The sequence below is a fragment of the Pteropus alecto genome, unplaced genomic scaffold (genome assembly GCF_000325575.1).
Source record: "Pteropus alecto unplaced genomic scaffold, ASM32557v1 scaffold761, whole genome shotgun sequence".
Classification (NCBI taxonomy): Eukaryota; Metazoa; Chordata; class Mammalia; order Chiroptera; family Pteropodidae; genus Pteropus; species Pteropus alecto.
This window is the reverse complement of record NW_006431558.1, coordinates 649,163-664,920: the sequence shown is the minus strand read 5'-3', so window position 1 is coordinate 664,920 and position 15,758 is coordinate 649,163. Positions and strand designations below refer to the sequence as shown.

Here is a 15,758-nt window from a genome sequence, read left to right as displayed (position 1 = left end):
TCAGCACTGGGCAGGCTGCTGACACATCCCCATTTTTATAGCTAGGGAAACTGAGGCCTAGCCAGGTTACCTGCTTTCCTAGCTGGGGCCAGATCTGGGATCTGAGGTTAGACCTCAGACCAGGCTCTCAGCTGTGTCCCATTCCTGCCCTCCTGCCATCATTTTCTTACTCCGCCCTACCCACTTGTGGGAGGGCATGGCTCCAAAGAGAGGTGGCAGCAGATTGGCTTAGCACCTCGTCTTTGTGAGCTCTGCCATGTCATAGGCCATGGGAGAGCCAATGGGCTGCCTCCTCTGGTTTCAGATGTCCAATCAGCTGTGCCAGGACAGGTAGCAGCAGAGCAGCAGATGTCAGAGTCAGTGTAGATCAAAGTCAGGGTTTCTACTTCCCATTTTGCAGGTTGATTGTGGGGATGTGATAATCTGTATTTTAATGAGTTCTCCAGGTGGTGCGGATGCTCTTGGCCCCTGGCAATCCTGGGAAAACCACTGCCCTAGTGGTGGGGGCTGGAAGCTAAGATTGCCCAGGTTCAGGTCCTGGCTCTGCAGCTTACTGGCTGGCTGTCTGGCCCCTGCACAGGGACTGCTACTCACAGCCATGTTTCCTGTCTGGACAGCAGAGATAATAATAGCACCGTCTTTGTTGGTTGCTTGCTGTGAAGACCATCTTATTCAAAACCGGTACACCCTTAGAATTGTGCCTGGCACAATCAAGGCCCTCACTAAGTGGCGCTGTACCAATGGCTACGGTGTTGTGCTTGCCGCTCGCCTGTTAGCGGACAGCTTGCTGGGAGAACAGGTTGGCTGGCTTCCTGCCTTGGAAGGTCATGACCCTGTCATGGTGGGAGGGCTCCCTCATCACCTCCATGGTGGCTGTCACCCAGCGATGGTCCACTGAGCGCTTACTGTGTGCCACAGGCCGATCCAGGGCTGGAGGTCCAAGGTGAGCAGGACCAGGACCCGCCATCTGCTCTCTTGGCACTCCATTAGTGCCAACAGACAGATGGGGGAAACTTGTGGAAGAGACCAGGAACGAGACATGCAGGTCTGCCCCTCATTAGATGGGAGCATGTGTGGTAGAGGGAGGGTAGCTAACTCCATCCAGAAGGTAGGGACATCACGTGATGCTTTCCTGAGGAAGTGATGTGTGAGCTGAGGCTGACCGGTGCGATGGGTATGTCGGGGGAGCGAGCACTCTCCTTCCCAGCGATGTGACGTGTGTGAGGACTGTGAGGCTCTGCTGCCCAGAGTGGCCACTTGGAGGAACTGAAATTCCTTCTGGGGGGGTGGGGGTGGGGAGGAGAAGCACGTGATGAGCAACAGCCAAGGGAGCACCAAGGGCAGGAGTTTGAGGGCGTGCATCTGCCTAGTGCCTGACTGGGATTAAGGTTGAACTCTTCATTCCTGTCATCCCCACTTCACAGAGGACTGAATTGAGGCTTCCCAGCTAAAACTCCTTGCCTGAGGGCACACGGGAGGGTCATCTTGAGTGGCAGGTCTTAAACTCACTCTTGGAGAGAGTGGCCTTAGGGTGAGGTATGACTTAACCAGATCCTATAGCTACTGGTGGAGAAGAGACCACAGAGACCAGTTTAGGGGATTCGGGGGGATCCAGGAGAAGGTGGGAACAGGTGCCCAGAGGCAGGTAGGGACAGGGTGGCAGCCATGGAGATGGTGATATAGTTGGATCCTGTTGGGTTGGGGTAGGGATAAGGGTTGAGAGCTTGCATACTCCCCTCCCCCACCAGACCTGGCATTCCAGGTCTGTTAACGCCCCGAGTAGGTCCGTGCCCACTTCAAGCTGGGCCTGGGCCATGGTGGCGAGGCAGTGTGAGTCCTCTGAGAATTCCGGCCCGCCCTGAGCCCAGCTGGGCTGAGGGGGAAGCACAGTGCACTGTGCAAGAGTAAATCGGGCACTGTCTCTACTCTGGGCCGGGGGCCTACGGAGAATGTTCTAGGCAGGGGCAACAGAGTGTTCGAAGCTGTGAGGTGAGGCTGGGAAGGGGCGGGCCAGGAGCTAGATCGCACGGCCTGACGGACATTGCGAGGGATTCAGGCAGTGGGAGCCCGTGTAGCACGCAGGATGTAGAGAGACAGCTCAGCCCACGGGCTGCATTGGGGAGGGGGAGCAGGCAGAGATAGGAGTATGGGTGGGGGGCCAGGGAGATGTTAGCCCGGCAACAGCGAGAGGTCAGGGGGCCCGGCCCAGGGCAGTGCCGCGGGCGTGAAGGGCAGTCTAGAGTAACCTCCAGTGCCCAGAGGCCACCGAGGCACTGAATTAGCAGAGGCCCTCGGGTTGAGGGAGGTGGGTGGGAAGTGGGACACCCCACTAATAGGAGGGAGGAATGTGACTGCAGTGTGGGACACGGTGATGGCTGGGGCTCCTGGGGCCCTTTAGGGGCCACAGGGACTGTGTTGTTGCTAGAGATTGAACTTTTGTCTGGCTGGCTCTCTGAGAGAAGACTGTGGAGCCAGGCTGCCATCCTTTACTGTCCAGGGCCTTGGGCAAGTGGCTTTCCTTCTTGTGCCTTGGCTTCCTCATCTGTAAAATAGGGTAGTAGTGGTGTCGCTCTTGTAGCCCTGGCACCCCGTGTGGCACGTCCCTGAGGCTGGGCTTCGATATTCCTCTCCGACTCCTGTCACACCTAGTTTCTCCTCCAGACTGGTCTCAGTGAGATATTACTTTAGATTGGTTTAGTTTAAAAATTACCTCAGACCTCAGCCACCAGGAAGTTTGGTGGCTCATGGGTGAACCCTGCTCCTCCTTGGGCACCACCCCTGGGCCTCGTAAGCCTTGGGTGCTAGGCCCTGCTCTTATGTGGAATGTGGATAACCGGGGCTTTCTGAGCCTCCCCTCCCGGCCTTGACCTTGGTCGATGCTCACAGGAGCCAGAGAGGGGATGTCAGGACTTGGTTCCTAGTCTCCTCCTTGTGGCTTTGTGTCCCTGATGGGGCCTTGCCAGCCTGAGACCTCACTTCCTCCTGGTCCCTCGCAGCAGCTACAATCTCCCTCCTCATCTTCAAGCTCAGTTTATTTGTTTTTACCTCCAGGCCTTCATTTTCACTGTGCTCCTGCCTGGAACACCCCGCACCCTCTCTTCCTCCTCCTCCTCCTCTTCCTCCTCACCCTTGGGGGACCCCCACCCCACCCTTAGTTCTTCCGCAGCCCATGTAATGTGACATCATCCTGTTGTATTTTCTTAATAGTATCTCTCTCCCTCTGTTCTAACAATAGTGCCACGAGAGCAGGAACACCAATCTGCTTTGTCTACCGCTCTCGTCCCAGTCGGTGCTTCACCAGCATCGGCCGGGTTCCTGGGCGTGCTCTGCCGGCTGCTGCTGTGCCCCTTCCGCCCATGGGCGAGATTATCAGTGACTGTGCTGCACCTTCACCCGTGAGCTGGGCCCTCGCAGGGCCCTCCCTACAGAGCCTACAGACTTTGCAGCAGTCGAGTGCCTACCTTGCGTCCAGTGAGGAAACCAAGCTGGGAGCTGGCTCGGGTCAGGCTGGGGGCTGGCTGCAGTGCCCGCTGGGACTGTCTCCTTCTCCAGTGTGCGTTCTTTTCTCTTGCCACCAAGCAGTTCTCTCAGTTTTAAGAGGACACTTACCAGGTGTCCTACAATTTAATTCAGTTCTGATGCTACCTACTTGGAGATAGTGTCAGATCTCACAAATTGAGGGTTCAATCCTGCAAGACCGTATCCCCCCACAACCTTCAGACACCAATTGTCACCTGCGCCTCTGACCATCTAGCTGTAGGTCGGAGGTTCCACTGACTCCCTCCTTGGGTTCAATTAATTTTCTAGAGCAACTCACAGAACTCAGAGAATTTTACTCACTAGATTTTTAGTTTATCATAAAAGGATGTAACTCAGGAATAGCCAGATGGAAGAGGCGCATGGAGCAAGGCATGGGATGGGACGCTGAGCTTCCGTATCCTCTCCTGGCATCTCCAAGTGTTCACCAACCCATAGCTCTCCAAACCCATTCTTTTGGGTTATTGTGGAGTCTTCAGCATGTAGGCGTTGTTGATCACATCAGTCCTCATTGGTGATTGATTCAACCGCCAGCCCCTGTCCTCTCCCAGGAAGTCGAGGTGAGACTGAAAGTCCCAATCCTCTAATCACATGATTGGTTCTCCTTGACATAAACTCAGGTGTGGTTGAAAGGGGCTTATTATGAGTATCTAGACTCTTTTACAGTGCTTATCACATAGGACTTGCCAAGAACTGCAGGCGTTCTGTGCCAGGCATGGAGGGAAGACCAATTATAGTTTTTACTATAAATCACAGTATCACAGCTTCTCAGTGGCAGTGTGTCCTAGACTGGGAAGTGTTTGTTCACTTGTCTCGTTATGGGGAGCTTGAGGACCGAATGAACTCAGGAGATGCCACATACTTTGTCCCTTTTTGGTCAGCTAAAGGCTCTGAAAAGTCCCTCGAGATCAGATCCTAGTCCCTGGAGATCAGATCTATCCAGTTGTGTGGCAGTCAGGGTCTCCCAGGTGCATTTAGCTCCACGTCCTTCCTCCTGGGCTGCGTCGACCGGGCCCGCAGGTCTGTCGGTGCCAGGTTTGAGGAAGGCAGACCCTGTCTCCCACTGCCAGGGTTGGTCTAGTGGCTCTGCTTTTTGCTGGGTGGAGAAAGGGTGGGATCTGTTCACGAAGATCAGGGCAGAGCCCCTCCGTGCGAAGCCCCTCTGTGCAGAGCACTGAGACCCCAGACAGCCTCGCACATGTCCCTAAGACCAGCAGCTAAGCTATTTGTGTGTCCCCAGGGTCCAGCACTGTGTATTTGATTGCTTTCTCACATCGCCCCAGCACTGGGTTCTGTTTTGTGGGGAAACTGAGGTCCAGATAGAAGGATGTGGCTAGGCACTTTCCCGCCTTGCTCTCCCTGTCGGCTCCCCAGATCACGTGGTGCCTGACTGGCCTTCTCCAGGCCTGAGGGGCTGGGCTGAAGGCAGGTCATTCCAGCAAGACATTTCATAATTCTTAAGACTTGCCAGCAGGCATGTGATCTGGTCTGCCTTTGGAGTTGGGAGGGTGATCTTCTGACCTTCCTTTCAGTCCTTTGGGCTTCCTTGAACTTCTTTAAAACAAGAGGGGCCAGAAGCCAGGCCTGAGGGGCCGTGGCCTCTGTCATGGGGGTGCTTCCTCCTGCCCCAGATGGCCCGATCCCTAGAAGGTTGTGGCATGCACTTGTCACCTCCCTTCTGAGGACACCTTCTTGAAGGGCCATGGAGACACCCAAGGTGAGGGATTGGGTGTTTAGCATAATGGGGACCCACTTGGTAGTCATGGAGTGATACCCTCCCAGGCTACAGTACCTAATGCTTTGTTATAGGCCGGTTAGTAAAGTTGTTTTAAGCAGCTAACTCTGTACCAGGCACCAGGGAGAGTATGACCAAACCAAGTCCTTCATAGTCCCTCTGTTGCAACTCCAGTTTCAGCAGGGGACAGGTGTGGTGTGTCAGTGTGAGGAGTGCTATGGAAGAGGGGACATAAAGACGGGGCAGGGGTGCTGCTGGTGTCAGGTGGTCAGGGCGGGCCTCCCCAAGCAAGATATTTAGAGCTGAGACCTGAAAGAGGCAGGGACCAAGTTCTGGGGGGAGAGCAGAACCTCCTTCTAGAAAATACTGCAAGTGCATTCATTGACCCCACAGTTAGGAAGAGGCGGGAAGCCATGTGGTAGGCAAGGGTGGCTGGCTCCTTGGGGTTGGCAGTGACCGCTGGACGAGGCCCGCTTTATTCCTTTATTCTTGCTGTGCTCCAGGCCCCGAGCTGGGTCCCGTGGAGCCCCGAGGCCTGATTACACAGGCTGACCCTCCTCCCCTGGCAACCCGCTTCACAAGGGTGTTTGTGTGGCTGTTGAAATGCTATGGCAGGTGCCAGGGACCAGTGAGACTGGCTTTCCTATCTGCGTATGAGGAACAGGTTTGAAAACACTGCATCTGGGCTAGTGACAGCGGGGCGCAGTTCTGCAGCGGGGACTGGGGCAGGCAGAGTGGCCAGTAGCTTGCCCTTGGCCGCTGGGGATGAGTTGCAGGCTATGAGCTCAGTCTCAAGGCCTCTGACTTACTGACATGGGGGCAGTTAAATCACCTCCAGCATTCGAGCACACACAGGGCTGTGGAGGCCAGCCTAACCCCTTATCTTTTTTCCTGTTTCTATTTTCCTCATAGGGAAACTAAGGTACAGAGAGTGAGCCCGGCCACTGAGAGGGCAGCCCCCGTCCCTCTCCTGGAGTCTCCAGAGCATCCTTAGGGCATGGGGAAAGGTTGTCACTTAAAAGAGATGGTGCAGGCCCGGGCAATCTGCCCACCTCCGCCCTTACCTGCCTCCATCATCTTGAGATAGGCTGGGGCTGGAGTTGGGCAGGTCGCCTCTCCCAGTTCCTGGTATGTTGGGTCTCTGTCACACCTGCTGTGACTTGCTTGTGTAGTGTCCATCTTCCCCATCAGACCAGGAGCCTGGCTTGGGACTGGGCCTGTGTCATCAGTTAGCGCTTTGGGAAGGAAGGAGGAAGGAAAGCTCCACCAGACCTTGTCCCTGTCTGGCCTCCCATATATTCAGCTTGTGGCTTTGGGGGTGCCGAGCCACCTCGCAGAAGCTGAATCAGGGACATATTCTGGTAGAGTCATTCATTCATGCATGTAATTATTAAGCACCTACTGTGTGCCCAAAGGGACCCCAGGGACACAGAGTGAACAACACAGATTCAGATCTGTGCCCCGTGGGATGGACCTTTCAGCTGGGAACCAGAGAAATACACAGGGTGAGAAGGTAAATGATATTAGAGTGCTCGGAGGATGGTGAGGCGGGCTCACAAGGAAGCACTGATGGGGAAAGAGACTGAAGAGTCTGCCATCTCAGGTGTGAGCCAAGGCAGGTGACCCCTGAATGAGGTGAGGGAGCTGTGAGTGTACCTGCAAGGAAGAGAAGCCCTGAGGCGGAGCAGGCCTGGAGTGTGAGCCGGGAAACCAGCAGAAGAGAGGGAAGAGAGTTGAGATCAGAAATTCAGGGGGAAGGAAATTTTGCAGGGCCCTGTAGGATGTGGTAAGGACTTTGGCTTTTACTTGAGAGAGTGGGAGCCGTGGAAGGTGTCGAGGATGGGAGGGCCAAGGTTTGGCTTTAAGAGGGTCAGTGCTGTGGGGGAAAGCAGGCTTGGCTGAAGCTTTTTAATGTTGGTGTGACCCAGGAATTCAGCACATGGTTCCAAAATGACAAGGAGCCCAGCAAAGAAGGCGGGTGGTAAAGGATGGGCCTGGCTGGCTCCCGAACCCTTCCTACCGTCTGTGGACCTGCTAGGGAAGAAGCCGGGGCTTTCCAGCACTATCTCCTGCATAACCTTCACTCACACAGACAGGAGGCTGCCAGCTCACACCGGGTTCTGGGAGGCCACAGTTGGCAGGTCCTGGTCCCATAATCACAGTGACCTGGCTCTGAGCGGGTGGAGGCCCAAGATTCAGGATGGGGTGCCAGGTGACCCGGAGCCTGGAGGCCCTGGAAGAGGAGGAGGTGGGGCCAGGCCTTCCAGACACCAGGCCTGGCGGGGCAGAGGTCCGCAGGAGGGCCCATGTGATGGTCCCCAGCCGCTTTCACATTCCGTATTCCGCAGAACTCCTGGAAAGGAAAGTCTCTTTCAGGAGCTCAGCCTGGGGCCTTGATCAAGCCAGAATAGAACTGAGGTTTGCTGTGGGGGTTGGAAGACTGTTCCATTTTTGGGTGGCTGTTGCAGGAAGAGCAGCCTATCCTCTTGTCCTTGTGGAGGGCTGGAGCATGACTGTCCTTGGGAACCGGGTCAGCTGGCGGGGGTGGGGTGGATGATCCTGGATCCATCCTCATTGCCTTTGCTCCCGAGTGGCTAGTGCCCATGCTGGACAGATCCTCAGTGATTTGACTGCATGGAGTCCCCGATCCCAGCCACAGCGCTTCAGAGAGCTGAAGAAGAGACTGTAAATGGCCTCTCAAAGGCCATATGATTTGAGAGCCACTGCCTGGAGACAGATTATCTGAACTCCAAATCCCATCTCCACCACTGAGCTTGGGCCAAGTCACGTTACCTCTCTGGGCCTCAGTTTCCTTATCTGCGATCCCAGCATCACGGAGGTGCCTGCCTGCTAAGGCGATCACTCATGCAGGGCAAATGGTGCCACAGGCTGGTCCCGGCCAGAGCGAGCCAGGGCTAGTGTTGGCCGTCGTGTGTTAGGTTGCTGTGATGGGTCGGCGAACCTCCTTGCGCTCATGTCTTTCTATCTCGTTCCACTTATAGGTAGAGATTCTAGATCTGCCCAGCCTTCCTCTGCCCCAGGTCTCCATCTCTGTCTTTTCTTTTGAGGCTGCTGATATGTCTGTGCTCTGATCTCTGTAGCCAGGTCTCCTCCTGGTGGACAGTGAGGTGATTTCCAGTTTTAAATTTTCGAAAGAGCACGGTAGTACATACCTTCACATCTCTGCAGTGGTCCACTTCTGTAGGCCATTTGCCGCATGACTGACTGCTCTCTTTTTAGCATCACTGCAGGAGCTGTGATCTCTGAGTCTTGTCCCCAACATTTACTACGAAAATTCAAATGTAAAGAAAAGTTGGATTGTACTGTAACACGTGTACCCCACAACGAGCATTTCCTATTCTTGCTCTTTCCCGTATCTGTGCTTTGGATTTCTCTAGCTCGATGATAGGACTAGCACTGCCTTGTCACTTATTTGTTCCCCTTCGTCTCAGTGTCAGTATGGCTTTCAGACACCCCGGCTCAGAAGGCATGAAGAGGCCTCTTATATCTACTCTAGGAACTGCCTAGAAAGCGTTTGTACCTGAGGGTTCATGTCTAGATGGGTGGCCCTCGAATGGCCGGGGGAAGGAGAGACACTGAGACAGATTTGGTGAGGCCAGCAATTGTGTCCCGTTCCCCATACTGTTGGTGCCTTGGGGAAGGACAAGTGAGTCCCAGGGACAAGCGCCTGCTGGCAAACGCTGGTGGCTTGGGGTCCCACAAGGACAGCAGCTTGTGTCTCTTTTGACTGTGACCCACAGCATGGGAGGTTCTGCATCACAACCCGGGACCCAGTCTCACGTATGACACCACAGAAGAAGTTTCATCAAACATACATCACCCGCGCTCTGGGTGACGTATGCTGTTACTTCCTCTTCTGTTCTTCAGAAAGGAATAAATGCTGGTCACATCCACCTGTTTGGTTTTTTTTTTTTTTGACCCATAATATGTCGCAATGCGTAGATTTGCAAAATGCTTCATGAGATTGTTCGTTCCATGGGGATGGGATCTCTGCCAATTGTCTTCCTTGTGGAACCCTGCGGTCTGGAAGGGGGTTTGGTCTACAAGAGCACCCCCTCAAATACTTGTCATGAGGATGAATCTAAAGCTCCCCAGATTCCAAGAGCAACTGTGACTAATTCTTTCTCTGCTTGCAAAATGCCTGTCTCACAAGGCCGTCTGCTCCCCGCGCACCTACAAGACCGCTTCTCTTTCTCACTGTGAGCATCTTTCTTCCCCTTGCAGAATATGCCGAGTTTTTGCACTGCAAGTCCAAAAAGTTTACAGACTTTGATGAAGTCCGGCAGGAGATCGAAGCGGAGACTGACAGGGTCACGGGGACCAACAAAGGCATCTCCCCAGTGCCCATCAACCTGCGGGTCTACTCACCACACGGTAGGCAGCACGGGCGCAGACCTGTCACGGGTGGAGGACAGCTCGCGGGTTGGGGCGGCCTCACAATCATAAAACATATGTCCCCTCCCATTTTCTTAACACACATCCAGCCCTCTTGATCTGGAGCTTCCCACTTTTGATAGGAACGTGGTACTGAGAAATTAATCTCAGCTTGAAAAATACAGCACACCAGGAAGACTGTTGGGAGCCATGGTGACTGGGGCTGTATGTTCCATTTATATATGTTTGTATGTATATACGTATGTGTGTATGCATGCATGCATGTATGTATGTATGTATGTGTCTTTTTAATGTTTTTAAAGACATTTTTCAATTACAGTTGACATTGGTATTCCATTAGTTTTAGGTGTATAGTATAGGCTCAGACATTTATATAATTTATGAAGTGATCACCCATAAGTCTAGTACCCACCTGACACCATACACATAGCTTTACAATATTATTGACTATATTCCCTATGCTGTTCTTTACACCCCCGTGGCTATTTCATAACTGCCAATTTTGTATGCGCCTTTAAAGGGGCAGATAGCACTAGGCTCCCAGTTGATGGTGGCCACATAACGACAAGTGAAACCAGCCCAAGGTAGCCAGGTCTTCCAGTTTCTCAAGAGGATCCAGAAAGAAAGACTTGTCTGCGAAATATCCTGATTTGAAAACTTTGCATCATTTAAACAGAGCAGCCTGTGACCATGTATAGCCTCTGGCCCAGAGCACAGATTGCTAACTCAGCCAGCATTTGGGGAATATTCCAGCAGACGCCAAGTCCTCAGTGTGGGTTCCTTGTGATGTTAAAAAAAAAATTTTAATAAATGATGCCTATACATGGCTCATATTATAAAATTACAAAAGAACATATAGCAAAAAAACCTACCCTGGCTCTTAGTATTACAAACATATTTTACATTCTTCAAATGATAATGCACATGTAAGCATTTATGGATATGTACATGTGTATATAATATGTTTCACCACTTTTATCAAATTGTAGCATTATAGAAAAATCACCTATGCCTCTTTTTTGTATGAATACATCTCAAAGTGTATTTCTTATCAGAGTATCATCTTTTTGTTTTTAATGGTTTCTTGATATTGGCTGAATCTTGGGCTGAAATTTATATAGCCATTTGTGATTCCGATGTGCAAATGCAGATGTCCTCATTTAAAACTATATCACTGAAATAGAGTGTACGGAGGGTGTGTGTAGGCTAGGATCCTAGAAGGGAAGTTATTAGATCAAAACGGCTGGGCCTTCTTCCCACGCTGATCTAGTTGGAGCAGCAGGAGGAATCCTGAGGCCTCGCCCCCTGGCACTTGAGGAAATGGCTGAGTGGCTGCAGTGGCTGTGTGTGCCTTCCCTTCCCTGGGCTCTGATGACCTTTCCTTCTGGTTTCCCTCTCAGTGTTGAACCTGACCCTCATCGACCTCCCGGGCATCACCAAGGTGCCCGTGGGGGATCAGCCCCCAGACATAGAGTACCAAATCAAGGACATGATCCTGCAATTCATTAGCCGGGAGAGCAGCCTCATCCTCGCCGTCACCCCTGCCAACATGGACCTGGCCAACTCAGATGCCCTCAAGCTGGCCAAGGAAGTTGACCCCCAAGGTAACCATTCAACCCTACAGCAGCAGCTCCCTCTTCCAGGTGCCTCAGAGCATTGAGAATTGCGCAGCACCCGTGATTCCAGTTAAGCACTTGCTGCATGTGCCAGGCTGTTTTGGCCTTGGGAACTCTGCAGGGGACATAATTGATAGGGTTGCTGCCACCAAGAAGCTGATGGAGGAGACAGAATTCGAAAAGGTAATAAGCAAGAAGGAAGAAAAAAGCACTAGAAGAAAATAGCACCCTTTGAGTGTGGCCAGGGTGGGAAAGGGTCAGGGGCCTGTGAAGATGCGAGGTTTGGGCAAAACCAGAATAATAAAAAGAGGCAAATTCCAGGACAATGGATAGTGGATCCTAAATAGGCAGGGTGTGACTCGAGCCTGGGGTGCCCGAGGCACAGCGAGACCTCCAGTGGGGCTGGAACAGAGCGAGCTGGAGGTGGGGGCGGGGCTGGCACCAGGGCACGTTGAGCAGGGCCCCGTGGACGGCCATGGGGAAGTGGGTTTATTCTGAAAGTATTGGAGGTTTAGTGGAGTGTGACACACACTGAAATGCATTTTGCAAAATGCCCTCTGACTGCCTGATTCCATAGTGGTTTGGAGGGAGTTGAGGACCAGCAAGGAACTGGGGCAGACAGTCTCTGTGACTCACGCTCCCCATTTTCCAGCTTCAAGACACACCCAGAGGAGTGATCAGTTTTGGGTGGCTGCTGATGGCCTTTTCCCGCCCTGAACATCGAGCCCCTTAAAGTCTAGGGCTGTGCATTGAGCGTCTTTGTCCCATGGTGGACAGGCTGTGCCAGCTCCTCCCCAAGGTCATCCTAGGCCCACTTTCTCAGGAGGGGCCACCCCTGCCCGCAGCCTCCCCCGTCCCCACAGCCTGGTCCCACCAAATGGGGTGTGATTGACAGAGAAGCTGCTGAGGATTGATCAGGTGGTGAGAATATCTGAGTGAATACAGTTAAGCACCATTAGTGAACTTGATGCTGGCATTCTTTCTTTAAAAGGGTCTTTTTAAAAAGTAAATAAATAAAAATAAGTCTTTTTTTGCCTTCAAAAGTATTCATAATTATTACTCAAAAAATGTAACTATTTTAAAATATAGAACCTAAAAAGGGACAGCTCCTCTCCCCCTGCAGAGATACTGGTGGCCACGCTTGACAGATACCCTTTCAGAGTTTGTTCTTCCATATAAACGCACATTTTTAAAATGGGATGACCTTTACTTCCTTTTCTGTGATGAGTATGTTTTCCTGTTACCCTAGGGACGTACATACGCAGTCATCCACTCAGCGCCCCATTGTTGCCAATGCTCTGGTGACATTGAACATGTCCAATAGAGTCAGTGCCCCCAGTTCCCCTCCCCTGTCACATCTCTTTACCTTGCTCTGCTTCTCCCCTTCTGACGAGGCACAAGCTTTGCGCACATTCACACCTGTGGCCCCTTTGCCCTCCCAAGAGGTGATGCTAGCTCCCACTGTCACAGCAGGATGGGAACAGGTGTGAGCCCCAGGGAGGGCATGCTGTCTCTCCCCAGATGCCCACCTTAGCACCCACCAGAGACCTCCGTGGGCCTCTCTCATTCCTCTGAATGTCGCATACATGCGCACCTGTACACACATGCACACGGCCGGCACAGAAATGGCCCTCAGGACGGTCAGGGGACGTGTCAGGCTTTGCTGGGAGGGTCCTCTTGAATCTGGGTGACATGTGGAGAGGTGGAATTCGCCGAGTGGCTTCCAGAGCAGAATTCTGGCTACTCAGATGAAAGGTTACCCTAGAAACAGTCACCAGGTTTCTGTGTTCTATTAGGACTTTGTAGGCAGAGAGCACAGCATGGAGCCTCTGTCATGGGAGTTGGATGAGGTCCCCTGACATTACAGCAGCAAGATGCAGTCACTGATCATGTGAATGATGGTGACAGTGACCAGCGTTTATTGACTGCACATTTGCCGTACGCCGGGTTTATTCTCATGGCCAACACCCTGTGATTGGTGCTGTTACTGTCTTCAGTTAACATGAGGGAAACGAGGGTCCAGGCAGGTGACATTATGGCTGTCCCAGGTCACGCAGCCTAGAAGTAGGGGCACCCAGTTGGACCCGTGGTGGCCTGGGGCTCCTTCTTTGTGGCGCCTTTGACCTCTGGGCTCTTTCAGGCCTGCGGACCATTGGCGTCATCACCAAGCTCGACCTGATGGACGAGGGCACCGACGCTAGGGACGTCCTGGAGAACAAGCTGCTCCCCTTGAGAAGAGGTGCGGCCCGAGGCGGGCTGGTGGCCATGTGGCGGGGCAGCGGGAAGCCATGGGGCCAAGGGAGGGCAGGAAAGATGGGTGGGGTTGAGCAGAAGAGGTGGTGCACTCCTGCTTTTTAAAAATAAAATTTGTTTTTGTTCTCATTACTGAAGCCTGGGCAAATGTGCCCAGATACAGTGAGAAAAGGTTACGGTTGATTTTGAACAATGTGGGTTTGAGCTGCGCAGGTCCAGTTATATATGGATTTTTTCCTATTGACCCGCGCAGTTGAGGTGATCACAGTTCAGTTGATCTGTGCAGTTTGAGCCCAGGTCGTTCCAGGGTCAGTTCCTGTAGGGAACCCGCATATGCTGGGGGACAGCTCCAGCTATACATGGATTTTCTCCTGCACTGGAGGTCGGTACCCCTCACTCCTGAGTCGTTCAAGGGTCAACTGACTGTGGAAAGAAGAAACTAAAATCAAACTAAAATCATCCCACAGCCTAATTCCCCCAGGTAGCCACTAGTTAATACTTGGTGGTTCTCCTTCCTGAAAGGTAGTCAGTGGTCATCAGCACACAGCTAATCTTGAATCCCCCACATGTCCTCACTTCCTGTTGTCATTTTCCTCTGGGGGATTATAAATCAAATCCAAGCTATATCATTTTACACATAAATACCTAAGTTTCTATTCACGCAACACCCCTCCCAGCCCCTTTGTTTTTTTTTCGTAACATTCATTTGTGGAAGAACCCAGATCATGTTCCACACTCGAGATTTGGCCAGTGTTAGTTCCCTATAAACTGGTAATTGGATCTAGACAGAAGCCTGATTGGACTCAGGTTTTGGTTCAGATCATCTCACAGGTATACCATAAGTATTTTTATTCCTCAAAAGTAAGAATAGCAAACATTTATTAAGTGTCTGGTACGGACCAGGTACTGTTCTAAGCTCTTGATGTGTAACAGCCACTTCATTCTGATAATGACCAATGTGATGGCTCTATTCTCATCTCTGTTCTATGGCTGAAGAATCCAAGGCACAGAGAAGCTAAATCCCTCACCCCCGCTCACTCAACTCGCAAGTGGCGGAGCTGGTTTTGAACGCCGCCCCTTCGGCGCCATGCTGGTTTGTGACCTGATTTTCCATTTCACGTAGCAGAATAGCAGAACATTTCTCCATGACAGGCAAATACTCTTCAGGATGACTTCAAAAGATCCTGTGGAGTCCCTTATATGGGGGCGCATGGGCCGTTTCGTATTCCTCATTTGTTGGACACGTAGGTTGGTTCCGATTTGTGTTGTGGCACAGTGTTGATTATCTAGTTTTTTAAAAACCATTTCTTCCCTAATTGCTTCCCTTTTTTCCCCCCATTCCTTCCCTTGGGGATCAGCTCCCAGCTTTGGCACCTGGCTGGCACCATTCAGATCTTTTCCTCCTGGGATTTCCCTCTTCAACATTCCTGATAGGCATGGGGGATTTAGGCCTTGATGGCCACCTTCCCCTAGCACTGCTGATACACTGAGTGACGAGAGGTGGCTGCATATCAGGACAGGTTGGCGGGGAGCAAAACCCAAACCCCATTTGGCTGTGATCGGAGGCTGAAGAGTGAAGCAAACCCCACCGTCCCCGCCCTCCACCAGCCACCCGACTCCCTGCTCCCTTGCACACATCGTGGGCCACCACCTTACACTCTGAGGGATGTAAGTCGGGCTCGGCATTGCTGCCCCAGTGGCCAGATGACGTGGATCTTCTCGCCTTCCTGCTTCCCTCCTTGCTCACTGTTGTCTGCGTCTCCCCTCCTCTGCCTTCCTGTCTGTTTCCACGAAAGTGGCTCTTCCTGTCTCTGCTCACTTAGATGCTGGCTTCTGACTTATGATCTCAGTCTTGCTTTCAGTTTTCTCCTCTCGCCTCACAGATTTCTGAGAATTCCTCCAGTTGGATCCTTCTTCTTGGTTTATGAAAGACTCAGAACCCTGGCACCTTAGAGGAACCAAAGCCCAAGCCAGATGCCTCTCTCCACCCCTACTGCTTTCTTCTGCTCACGATGATACAGATGATAGAGACCTTGGGCTTCCCATGGATCTGAGTTCAGATTTGGGTTCTCCTGATCCTCTCCCGGCATGCCTTGGTTCCCTTGTCTGTAAAGTGGACATAATGACAGATACGGAGAGGAAAAAAAGCAATCAGGTCTGCACAAGACTAGGCAGGCGCCACCCCGCTTCTCTGCAAGAGA

The 15,758-nt window shown here is 52.3% G+C and overlaps 1 protein-coding gene across 4 annotated transcripts in view; it reads left to right on the top strand.

The window, feature by feature from the left end:
* DNM2 (dynamin 2) overlaps positions 1-15,758 on the top strand; it is an 88,841-nt gene that overhangs the window by 31,838 nt on the left and 41,245 nt on the right. For all 4 annotated transcript variants that reach the window (XM_006905866.3, XM_006905863.3, XM_006905865.3 and 1 more), the window contains exons 3-5: positions 9,518-9,667; positions 11,089-11,292; positions 13,445-13,543. In XM_006905866.3, the coding sequence (XP_006905928.1) occupies positions 9,518-9,667; positions 11,089-11,292; positions 13,445-13,543 (453 nt within the window). The remainder of the gene's footprint in view (positions 1-9,517; positions 9,668-11,088; positions 11,293-13,444; positions 13,544-15,758) is intronic.